Raw genomic sequence first — 12672 nt, 5'->3', positions numbered from 1 at the left:
TTTTCTATTTGTGGTTGAACAACTTGTGTTATGAATAGCCATCCAACGTTGTGATGGTTCTGAGATGATCTATAGGTAACTCATCACTATTTCAATGGCTATTAAAATCACTAACACACATTTAAACTGTACATGCTAAAGAAAGAAGTTGAAAATATTGAGATGTAAAAATCTATAAAGACAAATACCTGCCAAATATCAGTGTGAACTTAATGCAGCACTGGTTGTGTGTTCTCCAGTTGATGCAAACTCTAAGTTCCATTGTTACGATGCTGCACCATTTGACAGCCCTCAAATATGCTTCTCTATTCGCCAACAAATGTTTAACCCCACATTTCAAAAAGCTACAATGAGAACATTGCTGGTGACACTTTTCTAAAAAACAAAAACAACAACACTACAGCTTATATATTTGGTTTAGATTATAATTTTCGAATTGTCCATTTTGCTTATTTCATATTATTTGTAAAGTGTGTCTGAATGTCTCTGTGGACCTTTCTCTAAGGCTAAGAACAAATGTACTGCCGAAGCATTTTAGAAAGATTTTCAATTTTTCAGAGACAGGCTTCATTTAGCCCCTTAATTACCACATCATAAAACCTAAACACGCACATATGAACTTGTTCATTTGTAGCTAAACTAACCTTTTCAACATTTCACACTTTAGTTTCGACATGATGTGATTTCAACTGTACAAAAGTAGCTCATCTCGGCCACACCTACTGACTACCAGTTATGCACAGCGTTCTAACTTTGACAGCTGTATTCAAAAACTAACATAGCTATCCTTATTAGCTAGGCTCCTTACATGCTTGCTGATAACTTTTTTGAAGGTGGGTCTCCGACATTGACAACATTGTGTTGGATAGATTTGTGCAGCGGTGTTTAGGAAACTAACTATTCAATTGACAGACAGGTCTGTTGTCAATGTGTTTGCGAGCAACAACTTCCTAAATATAGATTTAGGACACATACAAACACTGGTCATGTATCATGATAATTAACAGCATTAAATCCATTGATTAAAAATGAAGAGATCTTGCAGCTGACCTTTGTATTCATTTTGTTTTTACTTTCACTTTTTGTGCTTTTAAAATACTCATTCTGCTGTCTACTGGGTAGTCTATCATTTTAGTAGTCTGAAGCTTGAAACAATTTAGGAATTTCACTAAAACTCAACCTTTGTATTTTGTTGAAAATAACTTCAATAAAAACTCAGGCTTTATATTTTCTTACAATAACAGATTATACCAAATAAAGACACTCTGTAGTTAGTTTCTTCTCATAAGTATGATTAAATTTGCTTATTTATTTTTTTCTCACAAGTTGGAGTGTGATTATCGCTCCATGCTATCTAAGAGGGAACTTGTGTCATCATGTACAAGAGAACAGTGGACTCCTGTCGTTCCACACAGTACAAGTGTGGTCCCTTTTTCTGTAATTCAAATCAATAAATAAAATGCATTTCTGTAAGTGTAGACTAAGCACATAGATATGATGACAAAATGTATTGACATTCAGTGGTTGTGAAAACTGGTCAGTTTAGTGTTTTAGGACTGAACAAGTTTAAAGCTGTAGTCAAAGTCTGATGTGAAATACTTTTTAACAATTAATTAAAACTGAATAGAAAGTATCTTACCTCTAATCATTTAATTTATAATTCAACTCTGGTTGTTTTTCTATTTTTGTTCCTTTTTTTGGAATCTAAAATCCATTTTACTCTCCAGGCCTTCAGTGTAGCCCTTTATTTTAATACATGTTGATCTTAAAACACAAGACATCCACTAAAACTCAGCCTTTATATTTTGTTTTAAAAGAATGTATAGAAAATAAAGAGACTATTTAGTTAGTTTATTTTGTCTCAAAAGTATGACTAAATTTGCTTATTTATTATTTTCACACAAGTTGGAGTGTGATTATCGCTCCATGCTATCTAAGAGGGAACTTGTGTCATCATCTACAAGCGAACAGTGGACTCCTGTCGTTCCACACAGTACAAGTGTGGTCCCTTTTTCTGTAATTCAAATCAATAAATGAAATGCATATCTTTAAGTGTAGACTAAGCACACAAATATAATGAAATTTTTTTTATTGATGTCCAGTGCTTGTGAAAGCTGGCCAGGTTAGTATTTTGGGACAGAACAAGTTTAAAGCTCTAGATGTCAAATGTCAAATATTTTTTATTAATTAATACATTTTTTTTATAATTAATTAAAACCGTAAAGAAAGTATCTTTATACTGACCATTTTATTTCTAATTCTACCCTGGTTGTTTTTCTATTTTTGTTCCGGTTTTTAGAATCTACAATTCATTTTACTCTCCTGGCCTTCAGTGTAGCCCTTTATTTTAATACATGTTGATCTTAAAACACAAGACATCCACTAAAACTCAGCCTTTATATTTTGTTTCAAAAGAATGTATAGAAAATAAAGAGACTATTTAGTTAGTTTATTTTGTCTCAAAAGTATGATTAAATTTGCTTATTTATTATTTTCACACAAGTTGGAGTGTGATTATCGCTCCATGCTATCTAAGAGGGAACTTGTGTCATCATCTACAAGCGAACAGTGGACTCCTGTCGTTCCACACAGTACAAGTGTGGTCCCTTTTTCTGTAATTCAAATCAATAAATGAAATGCATATCTTTAAGTGTAGACTAAGCACACAAATATAATGGGGGGAAAAAAAGTATTGATGCTTGTGAAATCTGGTCAGGTTAGTATTTTGCGACTGAACAAGTTAAAATCTCTAGATAACAAATAATTTTTTATTAATTCATTCATTTTTTATAATGAATTAAAACCATAAAAGTATCTTTATACTGACCATTTTATTTATAATTCTACCCTGGCTGTTTTTCTATTTTTGTTCCCTTATTTAGAATCTAAAATTCTCCAGGCCTTCAGTGTAGCCCTTTATTTTAATACATGTTGATCTTAAAACACAAGACATCCACTAAAACTCAGCCTGTATATTTTGTTAGAAAAAATTAAGAAATTGGGTTTCAAGTGACAGCTTTCTTTACTGAGTAGCTTGTATAATAGCCCCTCTACAGTCTGATAGACTCCCTGGGGCTGCAAGCCATTCACTCTATAGGGGAGTGTTAAGAACGACGTGTGTGAATGAGTCGTTAAAATCTTTGCTTGATCCACTAGAGGCACTGCTGAGTATGGACTTAAACACTCACACACCTGCAGGTCCCCTCTTGACAATAGTTTAAAAAATTTACCAGATGGTTTTAGACATGATTTTAGCATGATTTAAAGCATGTCCAACAGGGGACCTAAAAAATGTCCCCTGTTCACTTTTTAGTCCCCTCTTAGTGGGTGTGTAACGACGTCGAGGTCCACTGTTAGATAGGTTGGTAAGTGCACACACACACACACACACACACACACAATGTAAATATAAATGACCACCCCACATTTCTCTCACTCAGAGAGACAACATTAAACTACAAACATCCTTACCTTAATCTCTCACTACAGTAGATGCACCCAGCCATTATATTTATGTAGCTTTTAATTACAACTTTACTGTATGTTCTTGGCTTTTAGAGGTCTGGAAGTGGAGCTAGGAGCCAGCTTTCCTCTATTTTGTCTTCTTTTTGTCTTTTGTTAAAACATGTTGTTCCCATCACCTCTTAGGCAACAGAAGAGCTTGTTGTTGCCAAGTCTTCTCAAATAAATTGGAAACAAAGAAGCTTGCCAAAACTAAAGTGTGTGTGTGTGTGTGTGTGTGTGTGTGTGTGTGTGTGTGCGTTCTAGGGGACCTGGTGCGGGTAGACCCTGGCCAAATCCTCCAAACTCCAATTCGGTAAGTGCTCTAATAAAGACACCCAACAGAAAGTTTAACAGTTATTTCATTTCTTTCATGAGTCCCTTCTGTATTTTTGCAGACTCCTTATTCTTCTGCATCTCCAGGAAGTTATGTGGTATGTATGTTTGAGATTAAAGTGTTGTAGAGGCTGTAATTCATTAGTTCATGAGTGAATGTTATGTAAACCAAAACTGTAATTTTAGGGTCCTCCAGGGGGAGGGGGGCCACCTGGGACCCCAATAATGCCAAGTCCAGCAGGTATGTATATGTGTGTGTGTGTGTGTGTGTGTGTGTGTGTGTGTGTGTGTGTGTGTATGTTTTTCATGTTAATTCGTTGGGACTAACCTGAATGCACACTAACCTATAGGGACTATGTCACCATGAAGACAAAAATTGAGGTCTCCATGGGTTCAGGCTGCTTTCAGGTTAAGGGTTTTGCCTGGTTTTAGGGTTCAGGTTACAATTGGGTTTTTAGTCCTAGGTTTAAGGTTAGGCATGTAGTTGTGATAGCCAAGATTAGGGTAAGGGGCAAGGGAATGCATCGTGTCAATAAGATGTCCCCACAGGGATAGTGGAACAAATGTGTGTATGTGTATGTTGATGCTCTTTCCTTTTCTTATTGTTTCTCCATTTGTTATGTCAGATTCAACCAACTCTGGCGACAACATGTACACTATGATAAACACAGTCCCTCCAGGTGGAAGCCGACCAAATGTGAGACATTTTTCTCTCAGTATGTCATTGTATCTGAGTATGCTGCAGTGCAAATGGATTGTGTGTGTTTGTGTGTGTGTGTGTGTGTGTGTGTGTGTGTGTGTGTGTAACAGCTGTTTGATGTAAAAAATGTGTTGTTTTTTTAAACTTGTTTTGTTAATGGTACATTTCCGGACAGGTTTATCATTGTCTCCTGTGTCTCTTGATCTCAGTTCCCTATGGGTGCAGGTGGTGACGGTCCATTAGGGGGAATGGCTGGAATGGAGCCCCATCACATGAATGGGTCATTAGGTACAGGAACGAGTAGCTTTTAGAGCATGTACTGTATTGCCACTAAATCTCTGGTTGTGTTTTTCCCTAATTTGTCAAATAGTTTAAGCAAAATGAGCATTTGATAAATGTGTCATTTTCATACTTGCGTTCCCACTTTCAGGGTCAGGCGATATGGACAGTCTCCCAAAGGTAAGAGAAAATATTTTTCTTCTTTGAAACTCCAGTTTGCAATTGCACTGCATGTCTGATTTTTTAGCCTTAGTAGCATAGCAATTACCATCAAGCTGGGTTTTACATGCTTTTTTAACAGAACTCACCTGGTAACCTAAGTATGAGTAACCAGCCCGGGACCCCGAGGGAGGATGGAGAGATGGGAGGAAACTTCCTTAACCCTTTTCAGAATGAAAGTGTAAGTCACTTGTCATCTACTGATTAAAGGGATCTTAGGTGTTTGGTGTTCAAAACACCATACCCATACTATAAGGTTAAACACAAAAATTTAAAATGGGTTCATAAAATGTTAAGGAGTAGTTTGACATTTTGCAAAAACATGCATTTGCTTCATTGCAAGATGGATACTACTCTCAAAACGGCAAACCAGCTAACCTGCCTCTGTCCAAAGGAGAAAAAATGTCAAATTACTAGCACCTCTTAAGTTTACTCAACATGTTTTATCTGTTTAATCCGTTTAGAGTTGCTGGTAGGCAGATTTTGTTACGTTCTGACAGAGGCTAGCTGTCTAGCTGTTTACCCCTATTTCCAGTCTTTAGGCTAAGCTAAGTGGCTGCTAGCTGTAGCTTCGGATGTGCCATACAGGCAGTATCGATCTTCCCATCTAACTCCGGGAGGAAATCAATCCATAGCATTTTGGAGGGATACTGTTGTACAACAGTGAAAAATGCTTTTCTCTCTCTCATACACAGACATACACACATACTTATTTTTTCTCATGTCATCTTTGCAGTATTCTCCAAACATGACGATGAGTGTGTGAAGGCTCTGGAAGCAGGTTTGGTCAGTCGCTCAGTAAGATGGTGTGGATCGGTGAGAAGCAGAGAGACAGGATGTGATGTCATCTAAGCCAGTGACTCTTCCTCCACCGCCAACCTGCCTAGTCGGGACAGTTGCCAGAGGTTCCGTCCTTCTACGACCCCCACCCCACCCTACCCACCATTGTTTTTGTCCACGTCTCTTCTCTCCTGTTTCTTCTCACGTTCTAAGTCGTGACTCCGCTACATTCATCAGTTCTTCCTCTGCAACTATGAGACTGTACAAAGGAACCAAATTGAAACAACTCTGAGGAGAACTCTTTGTATATTTGCATACAGTGTGTATGAGACTGTGCACACACTCCAGTTACAGGCAGATGTCTCGGCCTTTTGCATCATATCACACAGTTCATGCCCAAAAATGAAAGGCCAGTATCCTATTTATTCTAAAGTTTTAAATGATTTAAAGAGATATATATATACACTTTTTGATTGACTTTGAAATATAATCTGTCTGGCTGTCACGTTGAACATCTTTTGTCTTCATATATTACTTTGTCCATTACTGGAGGAGAATTGGAGGGACATCAAAATCATATTACAATGGGGTTTATTTGAGGCTTGTGCAGATATTTGTAGTCCAGAAATTTTAAATTTTTTTAACTTTTGTGGGTCTAAGGAATTTTCATCCCCAAACTCAGCCACAAATGTGGAAAATGTAAGATTTTTTCCTTCTGCCTCACCTCCATCACATGTTTGCGAGGCCTGGTGAGGCAAATGAAGTGCAGATCCAAGTCAGCTCTTTGTTCAGACATTACTCATGATTTGCAGAAAGGATTCAGCACAACTTGGAGTATTTGCCTGCATCTTGAATTTGAAGTCACATTAAATGGTTATTGAGAAAAAAAAAAGAGCTTTGTTCGATTATTGTCACTAGTGACAATTACAGGATAAAGGTAAATAGTAAAGTAGTAAAACAGCAGCAAAAGCAGTAAAGTAGAAGAGCTATTTGTAAGAGAAAGAATGTGTTATTTCTTCTTTCAAAAGTTATGTAGTCTCTCTTTAAATCATTATCAGATCAGTCACTATGCTAACTGTATTTGATTGGTTTGCACAAAGTGTAATACCCAATAGTACAGAAAGTTTTTTTCATAATTAAATGATGCATCTTTCTGTATTCAGCGATAAACATTGTTGTGATTCAAATTGTAAGACTCCCCACTGTGAGTGGTATACCGAATTTCCCTTTGGATGATTTTAAATTCTGTTGACTGCACAAGCACAGGGCTTTAATATGGGGAGAGCAAAAGATCCTTAAAAAATCTTTAGAACTTTACTCACATTTTTTAGCAGTTTACATCCTGGAGCCACAGTTGCAAAATGGGTACAATGACCCACATTCTCTGCAGATAAAATCTTAAAATGGAGGGTAAGACACAAGCTTATAATGTCACTTTGGTCACTCATACTTTATTGTCATCCGGATAAACTGTGATCTCAGTGTGATGTGGAAGGTTGGTTGGTACAAAAAAGCTAAAATAAGCTTGTTTTTAATCAATGTTTAAAACTTTTTTCACTGCCCAAGTTGTATTTTCATTGTGTCCAAAAGGTTGATACTCCTGTGAACATTCTCCTCTCCCCTCCCTTACTGCAAAGTGTACAGCTCACAAATGTAGCTCCTCTGTCTTGTATATGTATTTGATATTATTATTATTATTATTTAAAGAAAAACCTGGAGAGAAATAATTGCATAGGGGAGGGATGGACTGATGATGCATCACAACTGAACAGAGATATTTTATTTTGTTTTTGTGTTAGATTGAAGCCATAAGTGGGAGAACAAGATGCATTTGTAAATTGGATCATGTTTTCTGTTTTGTGGCAGTATGTGGGACTCCATTTGTGATGTGTTCATTTTCTCTTTTTTATTCTTGTATTATGTTTTTGTAAATACACAGAGAAGTATTTCATGGGTTTTGAATATGCTAGTATAAAGCTTCTCTTCCCTTACTCAAGGTGTCAGCTCTTTTCATTTGTGAGGACTGCGTGTGTGTGGACATGAAGTCAGTCACTTCAGGGTGTATTGAGTGTGTTTGTAGACAATGTAATGTTATCACGAGTCTCTCTGAATTTTGTGCTGCCTGTGTTGTACAGTTGTCTCCAGTGTGACAACATTTAAGAACAAAGACTGGCTCTGGTGATCACAGTCACAGTTTTAGCAGTTCAGCTTTATTCCAGGATTACTGGCAGTCATGCTTGTCACCCACTTTGTGACAGAATTTTCTAGAGAAGAAGAAGACCACTGCACCCAAAAGTCAGAAGTTTTTCAAAAAGAACTGAAAACAGGTGGGGCATAAAAGTGACAGTTTGACATTTTGAGTAATATGCTTATTTGCTTTCTGGCCAAGAGTTAGATGAGAAGATTGATACCACTCTCAAAATGTCGAACTATTCCTTTTTAGTGTAATACATGGTCTATTCAGAAAGACACCACTCTCCTGGAGCCCAGCACTTGCTGCCCCATGTTTTACAGGCTCATTTTCATTGATGGCGCACAAATCACGGTAGCTGGGGGGATCAGTGCGGCAACAACCTTTTTACAAATTGATTTACACTGTGGCTGGAATCCAGTATAAGACGGTGGAAGATTTATCTTTTGCCAGCTTTAGAGGTGCACTCACAGTGAAAGAAGACTGTTCTGTAGTTATTATGTGGTTGCCACATTATTATACCCAGCAGGAGAACCTTAGAAGAAATTATTTCAGAAAGTTTTAATGTGATGGTTTTAGTAATAAGTAACATATACTCAGACTGTGTGATCTACGCATATTGCAGGAGTGCATTTCTCACGATCAGTCACTCTATCTCTCAAACACAGAGAAAGAGTGAGACTATCACCCACAGAAGGAATAATCCACCCTGCACAAGAGAAAACAGTAGGAGGGAACCTTTGGCAGGAGAAGAAGACCACTTTTTATCTTGTATTAAACCATGGCATAGCATAAAAAACACATGCAATAAACATTTACAACATATGAAATATTTATCCCTATCCTTCACACAATAAAACCAAATAGAGGAGAAATCAGCAAATATAGTAATATATCTCCTGTATTCCTTTGTCTCTGCAGGGATACATTTGAACTATTTATCACACATTCCCACCATTTCACAAACACACAAACATACCGTAGTCCGCCCACCACCCATGTCCCTATTCACCCCACCAAACTCTCTCTCTCCCTCTCCCTCTCTCTCTCTCTCTTTCTCTCTCTCTCTCTCACCCCAATATTTAGGTAACTTCCCCTCTGCTAGTCCTCACAGTGGGCCTCCTGCAGGAGTACAGTTGTCCTGTTCTTGCTTTGGTATCCAGGTGGCTGTCATTTCACTTCTAACCATGTCTGTTCAGTTTTGTTTAGCTTTGCTGGCTCTCCTCTCTCTGACTGCGGCATCTAATCCAGACTGTGAGGAGCTGCTTAAACCTCTGGAGGATCGAAGCAGGGTACGTTGTCCGCAGCATCTACATTCGAGCTAAAGCAGAATTCAGGCCACACATTTGGTTTTGCATTATTTAATCGAACCCAATTTACATTATTGTTGTTTGGTAATTTACCTGAAAACAAAATCTGTGTTTTCAAAAAGTCAAGCTGCAGAGCAAAAAAACAATGAGTAAACATGGATGCAAAAAGGGGAATATTATGAATTCAGGAGTGTAGTTGCACTGAAGTGGCTACTGTAGCAGTCAACTGTGACATCTCAAATGGTGCACAAGCACTTGAACGCAAGGGAAAATTCAAAAGGTCACCATGATTAATTTTCCACAAAAGAAAGTTGATTTTCTTACTGACTTGAATCTACAATAAAAACAACAAATGGTACTTTTAATAAACCATTATCAGTAATGTTAATTGCAAGCAATTTGAAGGTTGGACTATAACGTGCATGCTGTATTGTTTTAATGTACCATACATTGCCCTATTTAGACCTTAAAAGCGCTTTGCAAAAACTAAGAGGATTCTTACATTTGTGCTCCTAAATCTCTTCACTTCAAGATGAGTTTTAATCTGTTTCTAGATTTCTGGAAAATGGATATTCTATGCTGGAACATCAGACAACAAAGAACTCCTGAAGCAACTTAACACGATCAACAGCTCCTGGATTGAACTCTCACCTATACCTGACAGTGATGATATGACCCTTCGATGGGGAGACAAAATGTAATATCTGTAAATGAATGTCATTATTTTTAAGGCAACCAGTGCGTAATGTAACTGGTGAGATTTATCCCAGTGCTTATGTGCTTATTATGTTTACCTCTCCTTATAAGGGATGGAAAATGTCATCATGGAGGCGTTAATTCCACCTTCTCAGGAAACTCCTCCAAGGTGACATGTAAGAAAATACATACTGTTGTATGTGCTTCATCCCACAATTACTAGAAATGCTCCAAGTGCATAACAATATGTTAATATTCTGTTTATCTCTAATAGTTTACTTTAACTCCTCCAATCATGAGCATGTTGGGAAGCACCTGGTGACCTGCCCTGACTGCATCCTCTGGACAGACACCTCAGTGATGGAGGGCAACGGGGAAACCAGAAAAGGCAGAAACCTCTATCTTTTCAGTGAGTTCACAGTTGTTTGTAACGATCTGTAACTGCTTTTCTGTACACCAAAGTAAATGATCTGTTCCATAGATTTTTTCCCTTGTTAAAAGAGGTAACATTAACTTTTTCCCTGTCCCTCCCTGCTTTGCAGCAAAGTCTGGGAAATTGGATGCCGCTCATTTGGAAGTTTTCAAGAAACAGGCAGCATGCCTCAACTTCCCACCAGAATTCCACTTTGGAGAATCCACAGGTAAGATGCTTCCGCCTTTTTCTCTCTTCACCACTACACGCGCAACAGTAACAAGGTTGTGTAACCTGATTTCCTGCCTCTGTTTCAGACCTGTGCCCCGATGAGAAGGAAGCTGCCACAGATGTAAAGGAGGAAGAACAATAGAGAAAGCGCATTTTGAAGCGACTGTTGTCCACTACACCTCAAATCTGTCCCGAGACCTGAAGTTACTCCATGAGTCAAATTGCTGTATTAAAGACCAGAATAGACTGATTTCACATTTATGATCAGATTTACAAATCATGATGAATACCACTTAGATGTCTTTTTCTTTTATGCATATAAAGCTTAACAAAATGAAACACTATATATTTGCACACTTGTATTTTTCATAAATGCAATCTACATAGTGAGAGTTTTTATGATTCAAAGCAGCTGTTATGGACTGTGACTAAAATGTGTGGTAAGGGAGCAAAAGATGGAAATAATAAGCAGAGCTGGGGGCTGGTTGACTGTTTCGTTCATGCATACTCTTCCTCTGCCTCAACACTAGTCTACACTATGTTGCCTACTTGTCAGAGGATCCCTTGAGGGATGGAGAGCAACATTTTTACACGGCTGTGAGAAACTTGTGCTGGAGTGCAGCCCTTCCAAAAGGCATCATGCACTGTGTGGTGATTTCCCTGAGAGAAGACAAAGTCGTGGGCTTTTTACCTATTTGCATATTCCTCTCGCTCAGTTTCACCAGGCTGACTTTTAACCATCACGTAACCAAAAACATTTACTGCTAAATGAAACTGTAACATTTCTCCCCGGTTCAATACAGCTTGAGGATCTCCAAATTTATTAAAAGTAAAACATAGCAACTGAAATTTGTGTGTGTTGCATTACACAGTTTCAAACTGTCATAGTGCACATCAATGAAGAGTCAAACTCACACACACAGATACCATTTACATGATGGCATATACAATCTTTTATTTGTGATTTACATAACCCATCTACTATATCTATATCTATTAATGTTTAATGCACATCTTTATTTATTATCTGTTCTATTAGCCAAAAACATCTTTTACAGATGAAAACCTTCTACATATGGAGCCACAAAACACAATTGGTGATTTATTGCCCAATATTCACAAATGACATTTTGCAAACAAACTATAAACATCTTGATTGTATGTTGAAGTCTTTGTGTGTGGACCTCAGACAAGGATTTTTCAGGTGGACCAGATCAGCTGAACCAAGAGTGTGTTGACCAAGCACAATATTCAATAAGTGACAAGTCCCTGAAGTACATGAACGTTGTTCTGCTGTGACACATCAGATGCGAAGTATTACCTTTAACGAGGCAAGCTACTGAAAACACACATGACATGCCTCACATTCCTCGTCATCCAACAATCAAAGTTGATATTTGTGCTCATCCCTTCACCAATATCTCCACGTAAACATATCTATGGGGAGTAAAGAGGTCGGAGCCTAGACGCAAAACTATAACTATGTTCTGCTCTAAGAAATATTTCATGTAAGTTGTCTGACTGAACTTTCATTATTATTAATGATCTATTTGTAGTGATTTATCCCCACTACAAAAAAAAACAAACAAAAAAAACCAACCAAGCTCTGAATGGTCTCCCTGGAAGAACAGAGCAGTACATGTTGTGTAAGCTTGCACTTGCTCTGAGGAAACAAAAAGCTACTTGATGTCAAAGACACCAAAGCCCAGTTTGTGTGCGTGTTCAATGAATTAGCAAATGAAAGTAGTTTATGGAAATATTTGTTATGTTTTGAGGCCATTGCGACTGGTGAAATAACCAACAAGGTCTGGAGATGAGACCTTTTGTGCGTGTGTGTGTGTGTGTCTCTGTCTCTTTATTTTTTCTACCTTTGTGCATGTATGTGTGTGACTCTGTGCAGGAGGGTGTTCCCATATTGAAAGATGCAGGGGTCTTGCTATTCAGGCTCTGCCAGCTGGCTGTTATGTAACAGGATAAATAGGACAAGTCCTTGCTGACTGGATGTGAAAAGTGAACA

General features: G+C 37.8%; 2 protein-coding genes across 2 annotated transcripts in view; both read left to right on the top strand.

The window, feature by feature from the left end:
* LOC119891827 (single-stranded DNA-binding protein 2) overlaps positions 1–6017 on the top strand; it is a 68370-nt gene extending 62353 nt beyond the window's left edge. The window contains exons 10-17 of the mRNA XM_038703729.1: positions 3769–3817; positions 3900–3935; positions 4024–4078; positions 4464–4534; positions 4747–4825; positions 4968–4996; positions 5118–5216; positions 5772–6017. Of these exons, the coding sequence (XP_038559657.1) occupies positions 3769–3817; positions 3900–3935; positions 4024–4078; positions 4464–4534; positions 4747–4825; positions 4968–4996; positions 5118–5216; positions 5772–5801 (448 nt within the window). The 3' untranslated portion in view covers positions 5802–6017. The remainder of the gene's footprint in view (positions 1–3768; positions 3818–3899; positions 3936–4023; positions 4079–4463; positions 4535–4746; positions 4826–4967; positions 4997–5117; positions 5217–5771) is intronic.
* A 3086-nt stretch (positions 6018–9103) lies between these two features.
* LOC119891977 lies at positions 9104–11494 on the top strand. Its single transcript, XM_038704012.1, has 6 exons — positions 9104–9298; positions 9871–10013; positions 10124–10188; positions 10287–10421; positions 10555–10653; positions 10742–11494. Exons 1-6 carry the CDS (start codon positions 9194–9196, stop codon positions 10795–10797), a joined length of 603 nt encoding a protein of 200 aa, XP_038559940.1. The 5' UTR covers positions 9104–9193; the 3' UTR covers positions 10798–11494.
* The last annotated feature ends 1178 nt before the right edge of the window (positions 11495–12672 follow it).

This window comes from Micropterus salmoides, unplaced genomic scaffold (genome assembly GCF_014851395.1).
Source record: "Micropterus salmoides isolate LMB-PRFRI ecotype aquatic unplaced genomic scaffold, ASM1485139v1 Ms_hic_scaffold_7, whole genome shotgun sequence".
Classification (NCBI taxonomy): Eukaryota; Metazoa; Chordata; class Actinopteri; order Centrarchiformes; family Centrarchidae; genus Micropterus; species Micropterus salmoides.
Note: the sequence above shows the minus strand (reverse complement) of the source record. Positions and strands in the feature narration are given on the sequence as shown.